The sequence below is a fragment of the Lepidochelys olivacea genome (assembly GCF_965140295.1).
Source record: "Lepidochelys olivacea isolate rLepOli2 genome assembly, chromosome: 1".
Taxonomy (NCBI): Eukaryota; Metazoa; Chordata; order Testudines; family Cheloniidae; genus Lepidochelys; species Lepidochelys olivacea.
In genome coordinates, this window is record NC_140411.1 from 351,796,114 (window position 1) to 351,816,608 (window position 20,495).

Sequence of the window (20,495 nt, forward strand, 5' to 3'; positions counted from 1 at the left end):
GGGGGCGGGTCTCCCCTGGCGCGGGGCGGCGCGCGGGCCGCGGGGACGTGTCGGGCGCGCGGAGGCCGGGTCCCGCCGCCGCCGCCGCTCGCGCCATGGGGGAGCCGCCGCGCCTGGCCCGGCAGCTGCTGCTGGGCGGCCTGGCCGCCGTCTACGTCGCCGCCTTCGCCTCGCTCTACCTGCAGATACCGGGTGCGGGGCGGGGGCCCGGGAGGGCTCTGTCCCCAGGCGTCAGGGCGGGGCTGCCGGGGGCGGTCCCGGGGGGCTGGGGAACGGGTCCCGGGGGGGGGGCCTGCCGCGAGCTCGAGGCCTGGGGCGGAGGGGGGAGCGCAGCTCCCTGGGGGGGGGTACCGCGGGGGGAGGGGGGAGCGCAGTCCCGGGGGGGCCCCTGGGGGGGTACTGCGCGGGGGCTGAGGGGGGAGTGCAGCCCCGGGGGGGTACCGCGGGGGGGGCGCAGTCCTGGGGGGGTACTGCGCGGGGGGGCGTGGGCGGTACCGCAGGGGGAGGGGGTCGCGCAGTCCCGGGGGGGCCCCTGGGGGGGTACTGCGCGGGGGGGTGTGGGGGGTACTGCAGGGGGAGGGGGGAGCGCAGTCCCGGGGGGGGCCCTGGGGGGGTACTGCGCGGGGGGGGTGTGGGGGGTACCGCGGGGGGAGGGGGGAGCGAAGTCCCGGGGGGGTACTGCGCGGGGGGGGCTGAGGGGGGAGTGCAGCCCCGGGGGGGTACCGCGGGGGGAGGGGCTGGGGGGCGCAGTCCTGGGGGGGTACTGCGCGGGGGGGCGTGGGCGGTACCATGGGGGGAGGGGGGAGGGCAGTCCCGGGGGGGCCCCTGGGGGGGTACTGCGCGGGGGGTACCGCAGGGGGAGGGGGGAGCGCAGTCCCGGGGGGGGGGTACTGCGTGGGGGGGGCTGAGGGGGGAGCGCAGTCCCGGGGGGGGGTACCACGGGGGGAGGAGCTGAGGGGGGAGCGCAGCCCCGGGGGGACCTGGGAGGGTACCGCAGGGGGAGGGGCTGGGGGAGGAGCACAGCCCACGGGGACACAGGCCCGGCCCGGCGGGGTACCTCGGGGGGAGGGGCTCGCTGGTTCCGCGACGCGGTGTCGGTTATGACAGACCCCGAGGGGTCCCAGCCCCCCACACCGGGGGGCGGGGAGTTCCCTGGGAACGGGCTGTGGTACCTCAGTCATCTCATCGCCTGCGGAGAAACCCATCGAATGGCCTGGGTGGCTCCTGTTGGGCCTTGTGTCAGGCCCTGATGCCGTTGGGGCAAAGGGGAGGAAAGATGCAGGAGTTGGCGGGGCCAAGGCTGGTGCTCTGGGCTGCTCCCTGGAGGTGGGGTTGGGAAGGAGGAAGAGGAGCAGCAGACAGAGAGGCCGAAGATGAACTAGGAGCGGTAGGACGTAGAATCCTAGACTGTCAGCGCTGGAAGGGACCTCAGGAGGTCATCTCGTCCAACCCCCTGCTCAAAACAGGACCAATCCCCAATTTTTGCCCCAGATCCCTAAATGGCCCCCTCAAGGATTGAGCTCACAACCTTGGGTTTAGCAGGACAATGCTCAAACCACTGAGCTATTCCCCACCCCCCGCCCCAGGATGTGTTGGTCTCCTGCCTGTAGCAGGGTCAGATGCCACCCTGAGACTCCAAACACCAGGGAGGCGGGTAATGCGGAAACAAGGGGAACAAGTCAGTAGCTCCTTGGGGGAGGATTGGCTCAGTGCAGTGAGGCTCCTGGACCAAGGCATGAGGATGGGCAGTGAAGGCCCTTGTCGGGGAGGGGGAAACCTCTGTTACACTTCATTGATTCCTGCTGTTTTGGGGTGAGGGGGAGCAGAGCAGTTCCCAGCTGAAGGGCCTCATTCAGCAGTGACCCACGATGGCTAAGTGGCCAAGGTATGTAACTTGCCTCCATCTGGTGTTCTGTGGGGACTAAATCCTGCCCCCTGTCCCCCAGTGTAAGCAGGTGTAGCTCCCCTGAAGTCAATAGGAGTTGGTTCCACCTGGACCAGATCTGGTTGGTGTCTGGAAGTGGTGGGTTGAGGTGTGTGAGACCAGGTGGAGGATGAGGGGGTTCTGTCTAGGTGTGCATAGAGTCCCCATTGCCCTACTATGCTAGTACCCCTCAAACACTAGTATTTAATCCTAACTCTGAAGTAGGACAATATTATCTCCTCCCAAGACACAGACTGCATTGCACAGGAAGTCTGGCTGAGCTGAGAATTGACCAGGATACCCTGAGTTGTAGGCTAGTGCCCTCCCAGTGCCTTCTTTACCTTGTACCCCCCTCCTGATAGCTTTTCCCGTTACCCTTCTCTTCTGTATACATTACCCATGCCCACAGAATGCTACCCTGCTCCCAGTTGCGCTACCCTGCTCCCAGTTGCACTACCCTACTCCTTATCACACCATTCATGCTGCTGCGTCTCTCCCTGCGAGCTGTGCCTGCAAATACAGGCTGTGCTTGATCCCAGGTGCAGAGTTCTGTGCCGCTACCTTGGGAAGCAGTTCCTCGAGGCCTTCCAGCTGCTGCCTTCTTCCTGGGGACTAAGAGGAAGTAGCTTCTGCTCTGCCCAGCTGGTCCCTCCCTTTGCCCAGTACTTCCAGCCTCTGTTTAACCACTTTATTTGAGAGTCTTTTCTCTGTTTCCTGCCAGTTGCTGGCTGGGAGCCGGGCGAGCGGCCAAGTGCTTAGCCACTCCGAGCAGGGCTTTTAATCTCCCTAGTTTGAGGCTGTGCTGGAGCATAGCAGGGGGGTCTTTCTGATGTTGGCATCTCTAAATCTGGAGTGGCCCCTAAAATCCACAGGGAGAGGATAATTCCCCACCCCACCCCCATGAGTCCAGAGCTGCTCTAGAGAGTGAAAGAAGATGGCTGTGGCACAGTTTGGGCCCCTGCCCTTGAAACAGTCACGTCCCGCAAGGGAGCGTACCCTGCAGGCTGGGGAAGGAGAGAGAGCCCTTGCTCGGCAAAAACTAAAAGGCTTCAAGTCTGTTTAAGGCCTTGATCACATATGGGTCCAGGCTGTGCTGAGTACAGTGTGCTTGGGCCCTTAAAACAGGTGTGAGTGGTCCCGGCTGCTATACCTCTGCATGCTGCTGGGCCCACCAGGATGGAATGTGCATCACTCTGCTCTCCTGCAGCTGCTCCCCCAGTCGGCTGGGCAGAGGCCTGGTTTGCTTGGTGAGCAGAGTCCTTGTAACCATTCCACGTGGGCAGCCCTGCAGGCTATGGCCATGGATCGTTAGGCAGCTGTTCACCCCAGGAGCTGCAGGTGGATGTTTCCCATGGTATGTTCATTCCCTCTCCCAGGCTCAGTGGCAGCAATGGAGGGTTGAATGTTGTTGGTAGGCTTCTGGACCTAGCTCTGTTCCTCTGATCCTGGAGAAGGTGGTATTCAGTGGGACCTCCTCCCAGGGCAAACTTGCTCACCAGAAAGGCTGGGTGTCCCTTGGGAAGGGAGGACCGCATGTTTCTAGCGGATGGATAGTTACCTGGGGGGAGAGGTTGCTGGGGGTTACAACTTTCTTTCTTGTCTCCTCTCCCCCCCCTCCCCCCAGGGCTCTATGGGAAAGATGGCATCCTGCCAGCCCGCAAGATGCTGCGTGTCTCCGGGAAGGGCTTCTGGGAGCAGCTGCGGGACTCCCCAACGCTGCTGTGGTTTGGCCCACACCTGGGGCTGGACACGGAACAGGGCATGGAGCTGCTGTGTCTGCTGGGAATATTGACCTCCTTCGGCGCCCTGGTGCTTGAGCCCCTGCGGGACAGCCTCGTCTTCCTGCTGCTCTGGGTGTTCTACCTCTCGCTCTACCAGGTATGTGGGCACTGGGGGGTGGATGGAGCAGTACATGGTTGGGGGTAGAGGCAATCCCTTGGAGTGTGGGGGCAGGGGAAGACTTCTCATCTGTGACAGGTACATGGTGGGAGTGCCCTCCTTGCTGCTCTGCACCCACCTGTAGCGTGGGTCCTAATAGAGCAGTGGGTTAGCAGAATCCGTGCTTGGGGCAGGGTTTGTTCACCTGATCCTCTTCCCTGCTGTTCTTCTTTAGCTTCTCACTCTTTAAAGCAGCCCAGCTCTCCTCCTGTCAGTCCTCTTCCCTCACCTCTGCCCAGGGCGATGGGGTGGGTGATTTTTCTCTCCATAGCAGGTGTTGGTCTTGCCATCTCAGGTTGAATTCAAGTCTCCATCCCTGCCCCTGTTCCTGGTGGTTCCATAATGTCCCCCCAGTTCCTTCTGGGGTTAAAATTCTCCATATTTGGTCTGTGACTACTGATTGGGCTTTGGAGTAGCCTCTTGGGAAGTGGGTATGTCACATTCTCACCTGCTCTTAGCAGGAATTTTACTCACTTAATGCCTTGGGCTAGAAACGTCACACTATACTTTTCTTCAAAAAAACAAAAACCCCAAATCTTTTAGCTCTCCAAAGCAAGCCAGGTTTGCAAAGAATCACTTCGCTAAGTGCACCACCACTGAGGACAGGATATTGCACACAAGCATAGTGGTGCCTAATACTTTTAGCACACTTAAGGGATCTTAATCTGCTGGTGGTGCTTGCAGGCTGCCTGGGTCCCATAGCTCCCTATTGAGGAACTTGTGGTGAGAGTCAGGTATCCTGGCAGTTTGTAAGCATGGTTTCTCTTCCTTCTCACACCAGATGAATTAAATGCAAAAGGTGGCACTTGCTGTATTGTATACCCTGAATTCCCTTGCGTAGGCAGCGTGGTTGAGTTAACCCTGTCATTGCTACCTTAGCTTTCAGAATATCCTGGCTATTGAGTGTTTGATGTTTTGGCCTTAACACTGCATTAATACTAGTGCGTTGCATTTAATTGCTGGCTCTGATCTCTCTGATCAGAACAGAGCTTCTCCCAGTTGCTGAGACGGGAGTCGTTTCCTGGCAGATCTCAATCAGAAGTGATTCCTGCAGGGATCGGTGAAGGAGAGTGGAGCTAGTTGGGTCAGTTTGGGACACTAAGGAGACCAGCCATCTGGGATCGCTGCATCCTAGGTGCTCTCCCCAAATCCGTACACCTGTCTGGTATCCCTGTGTGCACCAAGCAGTGAGTGCTGACAGCCTGCTCCAGCACTAACACTGTGCTGATGTTATACTCACCCCCGCATAGGGCTCTGGCCCCGTGCCAGCCAGCCAGGTCCCCATTGAGAGCCTGCTGGGTGGTTCTGCCTCTCCAAAGAGCTCCACTCCAGTTCGGCTCAGTCTGACCAAAGTACTCTAATGCCAGCAGCCACCTCTGCCAAACCACCCACAGCTTGTAGCAGCCCTGTCAGTTGTTGCGGTGGTAGGTGTGGAAAGGGGACAGGGTGGGGAGCTTTTATTGTGGCCATGAGTGCTGTCCCCAGCTGTGCAGAGGGAGTGAAGTATCCTGGCTGCAGCTTTGTGTAGCCAGGAAAAGCAAAGGTAACTGGACTGTCCTCTTCGCTGGGACGGTAGCTGCCTCTGAAACAGGGCCATGGGGAGGTGCTCTCTACCTTCCAAACTGATGGAGTTTGGTCTGCTAGGTGCAGTATCTCAGAGGCCCTCTCTGTCCCCAGGGCAGTGACCTCTGGGCCGAGGTGTTAGGGAGCTTATTCCTTCACCCACTTACTTCCCTGGTCCTTCTCGCATGAACAGAGAGCAACAATACCCGAAGTCAAAAGGTACAAACACTTTGATGTTTATTGGAGTGAACTTCCAGCAAGCATGATTCCAGTTTCCTTCCTTGGTGTCCCCCTTCCCAGCTTGGACACCACAGAGCCTTACATCTGTGTCCCTGTTCCCATTCCTGCCCTTAGCAAAACATGATTCCAATTTCCCCACCCCATTCCCTGTTCTCATTTCCCCCACACACACCCACTTCCTGATTGACTGCAGACTATATAGTAAAACTTGAGTTCTGCTTAGCTATACCTTAACCAATCATTTTCCTGAAATTTAACTAACCAATCCTAAAATATTGTAACATGATTACGTAATCAATTATATCCCACCACCTTAATTAGTTTACACCCAGCAAAATTAATTATACAGCAGACAGGAACAATCACAGAACCAGGCAGAGATTATACAGACAGACAATAGCAAAGTGGGAACTATAATGACAAAACAATACAGAAGTGAGGATTTCACATCCCAGCTATGGATAAGTGAGTTCTTGCCAGACAGGATGCTATCAAACTAAGTTTCCTTTTACATCTTCTAGGCACTTCCCTTTCTCTGGAGGCGACAGGCATTATCAGGACAGGATTGTATTCCTAACAGCCCAATAGCATGTTATTTCAATGTGACTAGTTTGGAATGTGAGGAGGTGACTGTTTGCTTCCCAGCTTAGGGCTGCCTCTGTTGCTTAGCCAAAGGCCTTAGCCTAAGAACAGGGCCTCAGACTGTCACAGTAAGGGAAGGCCCTTACACTGGCAGACAGTGATTTTGATTCTCTGTTTTATACCTCTAGAACTATCTAAGTGATAAGAATACACCTAAATTCTTAGCGTATAGGCCTTTACAGACAGGCCTGAATATCTATATCCTAACAAGAGGCTTGGGAGGACCATCCCCTGCCTCTGCCAGGAGTCTTGCCTCCCTTTCACGCAGGCCCGCTAGCACCTTCCTGGCTTTAGGGATGTTCTGCTTGCTGCCTCTTCCCTTTTAAGGTGACACTGGAGAGAAACATCATTCCTCTTATTGGAGTCTCTAGGGTGCCTCCCCTCTGGAGCAGCACTGACTCAGAATCTGGCAGTAATCCAATCCCCTGCGTTTCTAGTATAGTGTTGGCATGTCCACAGCTGTGGGCGAGTCAGGAGCTGGCCTCTGGAGTCAGCCTGTTACACTGTCAGTATTGATCGTCCTGCCCTGATCTCTGAGCGTGCTTAAAGCGTTAGTGGGAGTGAGACGCTGATAGCACCAGGCCTAGAGGCAGCCATAGTGCAGGCTGGTATGAAGCAAGATTCAGCTGCAAATGCCCATCAATCCTGACTCTCAGCCCCCCGCTAGCCCAGCCCTGGGCTCCCCCAGTTCTGCTGCTACCCCTCAATCCCAACCCACAGTCCCTTGTCCTTTGAGTCTTCCTTGGATAATCATCTGGGTGCCAGGCTTGACCCAGACAGCCCATCCCACTGGAACAAGCGAGGCCTGAAGCAGACTCTCCGGAGAGGAGGCTGGTGCAGTAGCTCCCAGCATCATCCAGCCTTGTTGGAGCACGTGACGTAGATGTGTCCCAGCTCCCCGCCCCCTCTGTCTTTGCACCCCTCCCCTCACCCAGGCATTTTGCTGGGGCCTTACCGTGGCCCCACAGCTCTTGGCTGTGTGACAGTGCCTGGTCTCAATTCCCAGGGGTTGGATCGGGGCCTGTTGCCACAAGGGAGCTGGCATTGCTACCTGAAATGTGCCCAGGAGAAGGCGTTGTCTTCCCATGATTCTTTGCACTCTTCTCCGCTCTAGTTTGGGTGGGATAGAGAAGACCGGAATGGGGCGATCCTGTGATCAGAACCTATTTGTACCTGTCACTCCGTAATGCACCCTGGGTCACCTGTTGATACCCTTGTGCTCCCTCTCCCCACAGGTGGGGCAGGTGTTCCTGTACTTCCAATGGTAAGTGACTCCGTCTCCCCAGATTTACACGTGGCCACTCCTGTTGGGTCGTTCAGCCCTTTCCAAGCACAGCTTTGGTTCCCCGGCAGGATGGGCCCCCGATGGGTGGGCCGTGGAAGCCCCAGCTCTATCCTGCAGGTGTTCACATGACCTCTTGTGTGGCTGCACTGTAGCTCTGTAGGGGTTCAGAGTGGCAAGTCTTGTGCTGTGCTGAATCAGTTCAGAGAAGCAACACTGAAGTACAGATCCCTGCACCGTGCTGCCTGGACACTGCTGTCCTAACTCAGTGTAGTCAGGCAGGCCTCTTGTGCTGAGCATTCCTGGGAACTATCCAACTTGTAAATCATGCTTGGTCTGGTGTGCCAGGAACTGGTTCTGACTGTTACCGCCTGCCACGTGCTCCTGGGGTGGGGGGAGGTGGCCGTTCTCTTTCAAGATGGCTGCTGTATGTCTAGGTTTGTGGGACTCCTGTTTCCCTATGAATGCTCGCTGGGGCCATTTAAACAGGCATTGTGGGGAGTGGGCCACAGTTTGTCCTATTTTCAAAAACGGTTCCAGTAACATGCTAAAGGCAGGAGAAAGACACTGACTCTGCAGTGGTACCTGAGACCATCAGCTGGGGAAGCTCGCCTCCCCTTTGGGGAAGAGGGATCACCAGCTAAGCCTGGAGAGTCTACCCTAGCGACGGCCACTGCTACATCCTCCAGGAGGGCCCAAGCTCCGGGTTGCCTAGGGTGTTGTGTACAGGTGGTGGGCAAATGGGGTTGGTGCCTCATCGCGGTGGCAGTTAGTTACTGGTGACTCCGTGGCTGTACGTAGGCAGAGGTTGCAGCTCAGCTGTATCGTGCCCTGCATTGCAGCCTCTGGGGGCTTGGTCGCAGTACAGCCCTGCTAGTGCCTTGCTGACCCCTGGACATGGGCACTCTGTAGGAGCAGTCTGGGTGGTCAGCGCTCTTGTGCAGCCATGCATGCTATCCGCATGCAGGTGGCTAGAAACGATTTGCAGCCAGCTGAAGCAGCCTGACCGTGACCTTTCAGACCTGGCCTCTTGGAGGCTGCCAGACAAAGAGGCATGTGGAGGGGGCTTCTATGAGGCACCCGCGGGGCCAGGACAGTTGAGGGGAGGTTGGCCCCAGCAAACAGGGAGCCTCTGGCCCCTCTCTCTGATGCCTTGTGTGGTGTGCTCCCTGCAGGGACAGCCTCCTGCTGGAGACAGGCTTCCTGGCCGTGCTGGTGGCCCCCCTGCACCTACTGAAGTGGCACTCCACAGCCTGGCGGCCACATGACAACATCACCTTCTGGCTGATGCGCTGGCTGCTCTTTCGCCTCATGTTCGCCTCGGGGGTGGTGAAGCTGACCAGCCGCTGCCCCACGTGGTGGGGGCTCACAGGTGAGGGGCTTGGCATGGCCACAGTGTGGGGGCGGCATCGCTGTGGCTGCTCTCTCAACCCATGCAAGCGCTCCTCCCCAGCACCCCTGGGGGTAAGTTAGTGTCACTGACCCTTTCCTACAGGTTGGGTGGGCCATAGAGCCTGGATGAGAGAGAGGTTCCTGGCTCCGAGCCCTGTGCTCAGCCCACTAGGCCATGCTCCCATTTCCAGACACTGGCAGGGTTTCCTGCACCAGGTCTCATGGCAAATGCACTGCTGTGCAGCCCAAGTGACTTGTTCAGGGCAGCACTTAATATTGTGTGCAGCTTGCTCCAGCATCTCTGTATATCCCTGCATGGCTTCTGTCCCCATATGGTCCTGGCTCTCCTGCTCTCTGAGGCACATCCAGTTATTACCCTGCACTGGCTCCTCCTTCCTTGCTTGTGTCTAATGCATCCCTTCATGGCCCTGACCCTGCTCTCTCCCACGCAGCCCTGACCTATCACTACGAGACCCAGTGCATCCCTACGCCGGCCGCCTGGTTTGCCCACCAGCTCCCTGTGTGGTTCCAGAAGTTCAGCGTAGTGGCCACGTACGTCATCGAGATCGCTGTGCCCCTGCTGTTCTTCTCCCCCATCCGCCGCCTCCGCCTCTTCGCCTTCTACTGCCAGGTACGTCCACAGCCAGCGAGGGCCGGAAGACTTCGGATGCGCCTCTGGGGATAGGAGCAGGAAAGAGAGTTCGGGGGCCTTGTGCTTGTCCCACGTGTTGTCCAGTGGGAGCCATTAGTTCAGATCTCGCTTTCGGGTATAAGACTTAGGGGACAGGAGACCAAGGGGGATACAATGGAAATGAGCATCCCAGCAGTCTGTTCCCATCATGCATTGCAGGCTCACAATGGTCAAATGCCAGTGACATTGGACCCTTCAAGTTCTGGGCCCACAAGGAGGTGTTCCTGCCTTGCTCACTGGAGGCAAAGGGCAGCAGAGCCTCAGACTGAAGGGTGCAGCTTACAAGCAAGATGGGTTTCCCCCTGCCTTGCAAGGCCAGACAGGGAGGGTCCCCCTCACCTCTCCCCTGGATACCTTCCTCTCGTGCCACGGTCCTGGCCCTTTGGCTGCTGGTGCCAGCCAGAAGGATGGTCATGCTGCTGTGTGGATCTCTGTTAACCCTCTGGAGTCTACAAGCTGCCTCCTAGGCTGAGCGGCAGGCAGTGCCAGTGTGGGGCAGCTCCCCTACAGGGAGCAGGACCCCTCCATGGGGGAATGTTGAGAGTGGAGGCCTCTTGGGCAGGGAGCCTGGGAGGGGGTGCATGGGAAGGGATGTTCGGTGTTTCTCTTGGCACTTTGTCCCTGGGCTCAGGAAGGGAGGTGCTGGGGATGACAGGCCTGCACTTCATGCCGTGATGGGACCCAAGCCATGACTCTGAGTTCCTGCCCTCCTCCGCAGGTCCTGCTCCAGCTGCTGATCATCATCACAGGCAACTACAACTTCTTCAACCTGCTCACCATTGTCCTGTGCTTCTCGCTGCTGGATGACGAGCACCTGGGGCTGGGGCGCAGCAAAAGGAGACCCACCAGCGGTGAGTCTGTGTGGGTTAGGGCTCTGCTGTGGTCTCAGCTCACCTGGGCTCAAGCTGTTCCACAGGGTGAGGTGGGTCCTGCTCTGGGGGTGGGCAGGTCCTGGGGCTGATCCAGAAGTGGCAGAGGGGGAGCCCTTGGCAGAATTCTCGGTGATCAGTCCCATGTGCTGTGCAAGGAGCTTGCTCTGAGCCCTGTAGCAAGGGGGCAGTGCCCTGGTGCAGACAGGAGATCCTGCAGCAGACTCAGCTGGGCTATTTTAAACTGTCCCATAATTAACTTTTAGGGGGCTGTAGGTCTAATAAACACAGCTGCACTGAGACAATCAGGGGTGCTGTGGGGTAGGCAGGAATTGTGGGAGAAGCACATTGGCTGCATGCATCTGCTAAAAGAATGGTGAGAGAGAAGGTGGGTGAGATGATGTCTGTCAACAGCAGAAGCTGGTTCAATACAAGATAAGCTTTTGAGCCTCCCCAGCTGTTCAGGTCTCAAAAGGTACTCAGGCCTGGTCCACAGCGGGAACTTGAATTGGCAAAGCTACATCTCTCAGGAGTGTAGAAAAATCCTACTTTGAGAAACATGGCAATGCCGACCTAACCCTCAGGATAGACAGTGCTTGGTCAACTGAAAAATTCTTCCATTCAGCTAGCTACCATCTCTCCAGGAGGTGGGTTACCTATGCTGGCAGGAGAAGCCCTCCTGTTGGCATAGGTGGTGTCTACACTAAAGCTACTACAGCAGCTCAGCTGCAGCAGCGTTTTATGTGTAGACATACCCGAAGTGTAGCCATGCGCAGTGTCTCAGCTAAACGTTAGCATAAGGAATTAACACACGTAAGAAACCAAGGTGCAGCGGGCCGTTAACACCCTTCAGTCATAAGAGAAAAGATTTGTTAGGTCACAGATTGTTGTAATGAGACTTAAAATTAGTGTGTCTGTTCATGATTTTTAGTGTTCAGCAGAGTTCTCCCAGGCTCATCTTTGGAAGGTGCTTTGAGGACAAGGACTGAGAGCTCAGGTGTGGAGTGATCACTTTGTGAGAAATGTTCACTTCTGGTGATAAGATGGTTTTGTCTTATCATTTTTCTGCATGAGCTCATCCAAGAACGTCGTGATAGCTGTTGTGAAGTTTGATGCACTGGATGAGGTACACCATGTGTTGCAATAGGCCTGCATAGGGTCTTGATCATTGTAGCAGTGGAGATATGACTGCAGGTTTTGCAGCTGTTCTGGCAGGGTCTGGTGCCGCTTTGAATTGGCGTGCCCTCAATTATGGGGAACTTGCTTCTGATGATGATGGGTGCATGCTTGAAGGCTAGAAGAGAGGGGTTGGAAAAGGTTTCTTTTAGGATGGGGTCCCAATCGAGTCAGGGTAGTAATTATTAGGTGCCAGTACAAGTTCCAGTGTGGGGTGGTAGGTGACAACTAGAGGTGTGTGGTCAGTGGGTGTTTTTCTCGATTGAAGCAAGTTCTCTCAGGTTATTAGTGTCGCTTGTTCCATGATGCAATATACTTCTCTGGTGGATAGGCCTTGCTTGGTGAAGGCGGTTTTAAGTGTGTTAAGTTGTGCATCCCAGACTTGCTCCTCGGAGCATGTTCTGTGGTACCTGGGTGCCTGGCTGTAAGTAACGGATTCCTTGCTATATCTGGGGTAGCTGCTGGATCTGGAGAGGTGGCTGTTGAAGGATGTGGAGCATAGCTCAGTGGTTTGAGCATTGTCCTGCTAAACCCAGGGTTGTGAGTTCAATCCTTGAGGGGGCCATTTAGGGATCTAGGGCAAAAATTGGGGATTGGTCCTGCTTTGAGCAGGGGGTTGGACGAGATGACCTCTTGAGGTCCCTTCCAACCCTGATATTCTAGGATTCTATGATTAACAGTGCCTCTCAAACTGCCATTGTTGGGTTTCAAAGTTAATAGTTGAGCAGGCCCCCATGGCACAATTATGCTTCCCTTGGAGCTGTTTCAGGCTCTGATCAGATTCTGGCAGACAGCATTGTGCATCAGTTCCACTCAGTCCCTTAACATCACTTGTTTCCTCCCCTACCCTGCAGCCTGGCCTCCAAGCCTGCTGTCTGTCCTCTCCACGCTGCTGGAGCTGACTGTCTATGGGTTACTCATCTACTGGAGCATCCAGGACTTCGGCCTGCATTTCAACTGGGAAAAGCAGCTCATTGAATCCAAAACAGGTGTGGTGCTTCCTCCCTTCACTGCAGGGTGGGACAGCATGCACAGCCCACAGCTGGGTGCTGATGTGCCCTCTGGCTGGTATCCCATCTCTTCTGTGATCCGCTCTGGGCCTTGCAGCTTAGCCAGAAGAGTGACACTAGCAGGACACAACCTTGAGCAGCTCCTGACCCAGCTACCATCCAGGCAGCATCCTGGCAAGGCCTCCCTCAGGTCAGGTGCAACTTGGCTCCCCGACCCTTTTACTCCGCCCAATGGTGAAGTTGGTCCATGTCCTGGTGAGCCTGTTGACTTTGGCTGAGTGACTCAAAACGAGCCACCTTGTTGCTAACAGTGACACCCCTCGGTGCCTCTGTGTCATATGACCTGCACTCCTTCCTGGAGGAAAGGGGTGATTTGTGCGTCCCCCCTTCCCTGCCCAGACACTATCTGACTCCTGTGGTTTTACCCCTCCTCTCTAGCTTTCACTTATCATGACTTCATCCAGTGGTTGAAGACAGTGACTCTCCCTTTAGTGGGGTTGGGCCTCCTCTCCCTGGCCTGGGAGATTCTCTCTGCCATGTACAGGTGAGTCACTGTTCCAGGGGCAGGCTCTGCTGCTTGCTGTGCCTCTGAACTGGAGGGGTTTTGTGGCAAGCATCAGTTCTCTGCTGTATCATCCCCTCCTAAAGCTGAGGGGAACTGCCCCGGAGGTGCAGCCATGGGGTCTGGAGTGGTAGAAAAATGCAGCCAATCCATGCACAGATCTGATTACTCCTGACTTGGAGCTAGAGTACAGCAGGTCTGAGGGAATTGGCACCCCTCAGATCAGTGGGGCAGGCTGTCTGCCTGGGGGATCCCAGGATCCCCACAGCTCCTGGTTGTTGGCGTGGTCTGCAGGAACACTGCATTCAGATCGAGTTTCATGCTGTAGCCACTGGCTGCCCTGGGAGAGTCTTGTCAGGTTGGCTCATGGGCTGATGAGGCGCTGCTATGCTTAACCCTTCACCCACAGCCTCAGGGGCCCCACAGGGTCAGACTTCCCTGCAGAGTTGGCTGGAGTTGTCTACACTCTCCTTACCCCTCTCCAGTTATCCTGGCTCGAGTGAGAGCAGCCACACTGCTTAAAGCACTCGCTGCTGTCTACACTGGCGTGGCGCAGCACATGAGTGCAGCTCTTTGGGGCACTTCCCAGGGTTCCTAGTGCTGCAGTTAGCTCTGAGGGTATTGTGGGGGAGCCTGTCAGCCCCTCTTGGGCACATGGGCGTCAGGGGAGAGGCACTGGTGGGCTACCTGCACTCAAGGAGAGCAGCCTGCAGTACACTGCAGAACAGCTGTGCTGGCAGCTGATGAGTTGCACTAACTGGAATTTTAGCCTGTACCCCCTGCTGGGCCAGCAACTCGTATGAAAAGCCTCGCTTCTGTGGGTTAAGGGGTTGGGGATGGGATTGAAGTTAAACTCCAGTTGTCTTTGCTGCAAAGTCTCTAGTCCAGAGCACAGCTAAGGACTGCGGCTGGCAAACCCTTCGTACAGCGGTGTCGTCTGGCAGCCTGGGCCTCTTGAAGTGGGGCAAAGTCTGCAGCCCCTCCCCCAGCTCTGCTGTTCAGTGGTGCTTCACTTCCAGTCGTGTGGCTAATGGGGGACTTTGGCCCTGTCTGCTGACCTGTCCTTCTCATGCCTCCCACACAGGTGTGCCTGCATCCGGGGCTTTCCCTGGAAGCTCTGGGCTACTCTCCAGTGGGCTGTCTTCGCTGCTGCAGCAGCAGGGATGTTTGCTGTCAGCCTGGTGAGTGGGTGGGATGGTGTGGGGCAGCGGCCTATCATGTCTTGTGTGATATGGGGATTGGCGGTTGGCTAGTCACTCCCCTTCCATACCTAGTACAGGCCAGGCAGGGTCACTGCATGGGGTGGTGCCTGGTTCCTGCAGCCACCCTCTAGGGAGCCCAGGCTGGTAGAGGGCGGGCAGGGTTCAGGGTGCTGTGGGCACTTCAGGAAAAGAGAAGGCAGGTGGAGACTGAGCACCATCCATTACAATTCAGGGTGAGGCTCTGCCTCAAGGCATTGGGGCCTTCTGGGTCAGAAGACATACAGGATGCGGGAGGGACAGGAGCATGGTTAAAGCCCCGGGTGATCGGATCACGCTACCTAGCTCTTGCAGCTCTAGCTTCGTTGCAGGCTCGGACTACTGGACCCAGGCCCATCCCCTGAGGCGTAGTAGAGGGCAGTGCCATCTGCTAGGGGGAGCACGTTGGCGATGCAGCCGGGCAGAACAACCTGCGCTGGGGAGCAAAGCTGTGAACGCTGCCAAGGCTGCGTCCTGGCAGCTCTCCCCGCTGGTGAGGCTTGTCTCTAAGGCAGCCTCAAATTTTGGAAGGGCCACTGGTGCTGGAGGGTTGGCTGGGTCTGGGGAAATGCTGTGTGGCATAGTATGTGACCAGCCCACAGAATCCCCACCATGGGTAACAGGGAGTTAGATACTCTGGCTGGGTAACTGCAGGGGTGATTTAGTCATGCCCTGAGGTCAAGGTAAAGCTCCATCTTCTGGGCATTGGCTGGCACTATCCTCAGGGCTTGGGTGGACAGCATTGGATATTGACTGCTGCAGACACCAGCCAGGGTTGCTTCCTGGCGTGAGTTGGGCAGGGCCAGCAGATGAACTGGCCCACTCTGCTGCATCGCCCCTCCCTGGTGCCTATTGCACAGGGTGATTAAGCCGGCCTCTTCTCTGCTGCTGCCTCCCAGGTGCCCTTCACCTACCTAGAGTATGAGTCGAATGGGAAGCTGTGGCCCAGCATCCACCGGATGTTCAGTGCTGTTGACCGCTACCAGCTGGTGAACTCATACGGGCTCTTCCGCAGGATGACGGGGGTCGGGGGCCGGCCAGAGGTGGTGGTGGAAGGAAGCTATGACAAGGAGAACTGGACGGTAACTCGCTGCTATGCCCTGCCAGTGATCTCATGCCGCTGCTGTAGCTTTTCCCTAAGGGGGGGGAGGGGGCGGGATACGTCTGGGATGTGTGGGGAGGGGGAGTCTAGGTTAACCACGAGACCCAGCCTCTGTTGGACATCAGCAGTGAAATAAACACTAGTTAGCCCCATTGACCCCTTGCGGCTCCAGGTGGCCGTGTTTCCCTGAAGAGGAGGTGACCATCCCTGGGGCTTGAACAGGAGTGACGTGCTCTGGAGGTGCTGCTTGTGCCATGTGGCCATCAATGAGCGCCGCCCCCCTTTCCCCCAGCAAGAGCTGGCTGTCAGCCCCATTTGCAGTTTGGCCTTCTGGTCTAAGGCCCCATGCATCTAGATGTGGCGTCCTTCAGTTCCTGCCCTGAACTGTTGTGTTGGTGCTGTGTGCTGTTAAACAGCTGCTGTGTTCCACCCCATAGGCAGCTGCATTTAGGAATGGGGCAGTGATGCTGTAAAGTGCTTTGGGGCGTTGCCGGTGGCATCCTCATTCCAACCATGTTGGTCCAGAATGTTCGAGCCCCATTGCATGTGGGGTGAGGTAGCAGTTCAGAGGCACCTTTGCCCCATTCTCCTCTGTCCCTGCAGGAGATTGAGTTCATGTACAAGCCAGGGAACATCAGCGCAGGGCCTCCTGTGGTGGCCCCGCACCAGCCCCGCCTCGACTGGCAGATGTGGTTTGCGGCCTTGGGGGATCACGCTCACAGCCCCTGGTTCACCAGCTTCGTCTATCGCCTGCTGCAGGGCAAGAAAGAAGGTGAGGGGGCCATGCATGCCCAGCCATTCTGTGTCCCAGGCTGAGCTCGGGGTGGGCGCTCTCACCCTGTGATCAGCCCCACACCCTGCCCACCCAGTAAATTCACGTGGTGCCCTGGGCAGTGGGTGTTACTCTGCTTTGTCGACGGAGCTAGTCACTTCAGTGGGTTGGGGCTGGGGGCACCAGCAGAGCTGCGTGCATGAGAAGTCCAGGGCTGGGATAGCAGGGGGAACTCTGGGTCAGGATTGACATGAACAGAGCTGTGTCTTCCATACCACTCCCTGCTTGCCTCTTAGCCTCAAATTGGCCAGCGCTCTGAGTCCTTGCTGCTTTCCTGCCCTGCCTCCCCAGTGCCATGCAGTGCAGCCAGAGCATGCCTGTGCTAAGGTGGTCCCAGCCCTAGCCCTGCCCAAACCTGGCAAGCTGCGCTCCCTGGGATGGCAGCAGGGGCCGCCCCGTGTGAGCCCAGCAGCTGGGGTGCGGTGGTAAGGCATGCTCTGCTCTTCCTCCTGCTGGGGTCCCCACAGTGACAGGGCAGGGAGTTAGCTGCCCCATGCATCATCGTGGGATTTCACTCCTGCTGGAGCGCTTGGCCTCTGCATTGGCTGCACTGGAGTCGTGGCCATCAAGCTTCTCTCTGCAGCACTGAGAGCTAGAAACCCTAATGTGAGAGCTGAGACTCTGGTGAGATCACCAGGCTCCACAGGCTGGGGCCCGCGGCATGGCCTTGATGCCTGGTGTTAATGCAGCTGGGCAGGAGGAGCAGCCTGGGGTAAAGGTGTGCTGGGGCCTTGCGCTAACTCCTCTGTGTCTGGCAGTGATCCACCTGGTACAGGTTGATGAAACTAAATACCCATTCAGCTCACGGCCGCCTGCCTACGTCCGAGCCCAGCTCTACAAGTACTGGTTCACGGAGAGCACTAAGGCCGGGTGAGTGACGCCAGCACCTTTCGCCATCAGCCTCCATCTGAGGGGATGAGGAGCTGGCTTGAGCAGCAGGCACAGCCCACTGTCCCCAGGGCTCACCCTGCGCTGCTTATTCCCATGGCCAGCATTCCCTGGTGCTTAACATGTTAATGATCTGAGAAGGGGGTGGCAACAAGGAAGCAAAACTTGCAGAGGATTCTGTTCTTTAGGTTAGTCAGGACCAGAGAGGACTGTGAGGAACTCCAGAGACCGAGCCAAATCAGGGGAATGGGCAAGAGGCGAGCAAATGCAATTCAGTGTTAAATGTGAAGTAATGCATGCTGGAGGGAAACATTTAATCACTTAACCGGAAAGGCTCTAAATGAACTGTCAGCCCCTGAGATGGAACTGGGTGACAGCTGTCTACGCACTGCAGCTGCAGTCAGAAGCTGTTAGGATGTGAGGAATGGGATGGTGAATAATGGAACTAGAGTTGGGCAAATACTGGCATCTGTCCTGTGTGCGCGGTGGGGAGACTCTTGGCTGCAGAGGGCCTAACCACTCGGAGGCCACTGCCTCCCAGCCTGGCTTCTGCAAGTGGGAATATTCTGGTCCTTATGCAATAACCGTTCAGGGCAGGGCCGGCTGTGCTGTCAGGAAAACTCTCCAGGAGTGGGAGTTGGGACCGCACCTGCCGCTCAGCATGGCTGATCTGAGCAACTCCTGCCTCTTCTCCCTTCTCTGCAGGGGCTTCCCCCGCCAATGGTGGCGGCGGCAGCACGTGGAGGAGTTCTACCCCACTGTGTTCCTGGGAGACCCCAATCTGGAGGCCATGCTCAATCAGTACGGGCTGAAGGTAGGATTGGCAGAACACCACATCTAGGCTGTGAGCCATACGAGGCCTGGGCCACTTCCTGGGCACTTCCAGGGGGAGTGTTCTTGGAGCAGGGAGGGCTGCCTGCCATGGGGTTGGATTGCAATGTGTCCCCCTGTGTGCACACACCTTGTATGTCTGCCTTGGAATCACTTCTGAGCAGCAGAGCCCCACATGCCCCCTAGCAGTGGGGACAGACATGTCATGGCCCTGTGTTAAGACCAGGTACTCAGCACTGCATCTCAGCGAAGTGGTGATGGAGGAATTGAGCCCCTAGTGGTGGGTGGCTCCAGAAAGGCTTGTCTGCCCCGAAGCAGGGACCATCCATAGGCTTGGTGGGGCAGCCAGGGCTCCAACAGCCCAGCTCTGTGACTGCATCTGCATCTGTCTCTTCCTCTGCATGCAGGACAAGACGCCCCTGAAGCGCCCTACGGATGCCTTCCTGCCCATGACCCTGCAACTCATCCGGGAGCTTAGCCGCCCCTACACAGGCCCTGCCGTGGTGTGGTCTCTCTACCTCACTGCTGCCACCATCTGCATCCTGCGAGTGCTGAGCAGCAGGACACTGGGCAGCGCCCCCATCAGCCGGCACAAAGGCTCCAAGCGGCCTGATGTGGCAGAGGGAGACGGAGACCATGCGGGCAGTGAGAAGAATGGGCAGGTGAAGAAGAAGGAGGCAGAGGAGAAGGTCGAGGGCAGAGCCAGAGGGGCTGGAGATGCCCTTTCAGATAGCCTCCGTAGCACCAAGAAGAAGAAGTAGCCCCGGAGGTGCCAGCCCTAGACCCCCACCCCTTTCTTCCAGGCAATGACTGATATCACCTCTGCTCTAAACTCCTGTTTCTGGACTTGCCGCTCTCGCCTTGCCTGGCTCCACTCTGATGGCTCCTCCTAGCTCTCCTGTCTCCATAACCATACGGCAAATGGATCTTGTCTGCTCCGGCCACAGGCCTTACCGTGGGGGCCCATTGGTTATCAGCCTCCACCCCTAGTGGCTCCATGTTGGCCTGGACTTTTTCCCCCATAGCCCCGAGGATTTGAGCTGTGGAGCTGCCTGCTCTCCGGGAGGCTGCTCTGCCCCAGCTCAGGAAAGGTGTGGAATGTCACTTACATCCCTGTCTGCCCAAGGAGAGGCCATGCCCTGACCTACCCCTCACCCACCCTGCTCTGTGGAGCAACAGTTGTCATCCCCTTCCCTTAGGACTGCAGTCTCTGGACACCGGTGAGGTCAGTCCCTTCCCTCCCCGCTGGGGAGTTTGCTGCCCCTGAGTGCCATGGGCACTCCCGGTTATTGCTGCTGAACAGTGGCCTTATTTTGCCCATGGAGCTGGCCCTTACAGCTGAGAAGAGAACTGGGGTTGGGTACTTGGTAACGGGGATCCCTACAGCAGACCCAGGGCAAGGAGCCACATACTCTTTTCCCCCATGGCCAGTGGCTCTTGGGGGCTGAATTGCCCCAACCTGGCAGATCTCCAGCTCCTAGGGGCACTGTAAAGTGGGCAGGGTGGGAATCCTGGATCTCATCCCAGAGATGCCTTTAGGCAAGGAGCCGTGGCCCAGCTTGGATAAGCTGCAGGCTCCAGCTACGCCCAGCCCTTCCCCTTGTGCTCAGGGACAGCAGTACTGTGCTCATACAGGCAGGCAGGAGGCCCAATAGAAACCATGCCATCCTCTCCCCTTCCACTACTGCCTTAATGCTGCCCCCTCCTGTACCAGCCTGCTGTGGGGGGGTGGGGGTTGCTGTGCTTGCCCAGGGTTGCTGGGCAATCCCATGATCGTGTTCAGGGGCATGAGCACCTGTCTCGCTTGCCCTGGCCCCTCCCTGGGCACAGAGCCTGGCTGGCACGTGCTTCCCAGCAGCTGTTAATGGAGCGGAGACATTTCCTGTAACTTTCTAAATAAAGCCTTTGACATTCCAGCCCTGCCTCCCTTCCAGGAGTGGGGGATGGTTAGCCCCTCACCCAGGAGCCAGTGCATCCAGCCTGAGACAGGAGCTGGGGTGCATAGGGCATGGGCTGACAGTTCCTGCCAGGCTGCCCCAGGTTGTAATACTAATCCCCCGGGGCCACGTGGTGGGTGCGTGCACACATTCCCTCCTCCTCTGAATGTTGAGGCCCGGATCCTTGGCCAGCAGGGCCCTGGAAATGTGGCTGCAGAAACTGCAAGGCAGCTGCCTGGCTCAGGCTGATCTGGCCTAGCCCCTGTGTGCTCTGCCCCCTGAAGCTGTGGTACCAGGATTTCTGCCCTAGCTGTCTCCATGACACCACCGTGCCCCCCCCCCCCCCGTCCATCCTCGCCATAGAGCCGCCTGACCTCT

At 57.3% G+C, this 20,495-nt stretch overlaps 1 protein-coding gene and 1 long non-coding RNA gene across 2 annotated transcripts; one reads left to right on the forward strand and one right to left on the reverse strand.

Annotated features, from left to right (window-relative positions):
* Positions 1-33: 33 nt before the first annotated feature.
* On the forward strand, positions 34-20,096 carry LMF2 (lipase maturation factor 2). Its single transcript, XM_084640693.1, has 14 exons — positions 34-192; positions 3,549-3,802; positions 7,543-7,571; positions 8,765-8,961; positions 9,434-9,612; positions 10,391-10,523; positions 12,572-12,706; positions 13,166-13,271; positions 14,374-14,470; positions 15,427-15,609; positions 16,233-16,401; positions 17,220-17,331; positions 18,055-18,163; positions 18,588-20,096. Exons 1-14 carry the CDS (start codon positions 96-98, stop codon positions 18,939-18,941), a joined length of 2,154 nt encoding a protein of 717 aa, XP_084496819.1. The 5' UTR covers positions 34-95; the 3' UTR covers positions 18,942-20,096.
* On the reverse strand, positions 11,369-15,532 carry LOC311527104. Its single transcript, XR_014713248.1, has 2 exons — positions 15,442-15,532; positions 11,369-11,835 (listed from the first exon to the last, which is right to left on the reverse strand). It is a non-coding gene; the product is annotated as an uncharacterized lncRNA (long non-coding RNA).
* Positions 20,097-20,495: the final 399 nt, after the last annotated feature.

Bases quoted from the DNA above. Each gene is read 5' to 3' on its own strand.
- LMF2 (XM_084640693.1), top strand. From the start codon at position 96: ATGGGGGAGCCGCCGCGCCTGGCCCGGCAGCTGCTGCTGGGCGGCCTG. The intron at 10,524-12,571 runs GTGAGTCTGTGT...CCTACCCTGCAG, and splicing joins CAAAAGGAGACCCACCAGCG to CCTGGCCTCCAAGCCTGCTG. The intron at 12,707-13,165 runs GTGTGGTGCTTC...CCTCCTCTCTAG, and splicing joins GCTCATTGAATCCAAAACAG to CTTTCACTTATCATGACTTC.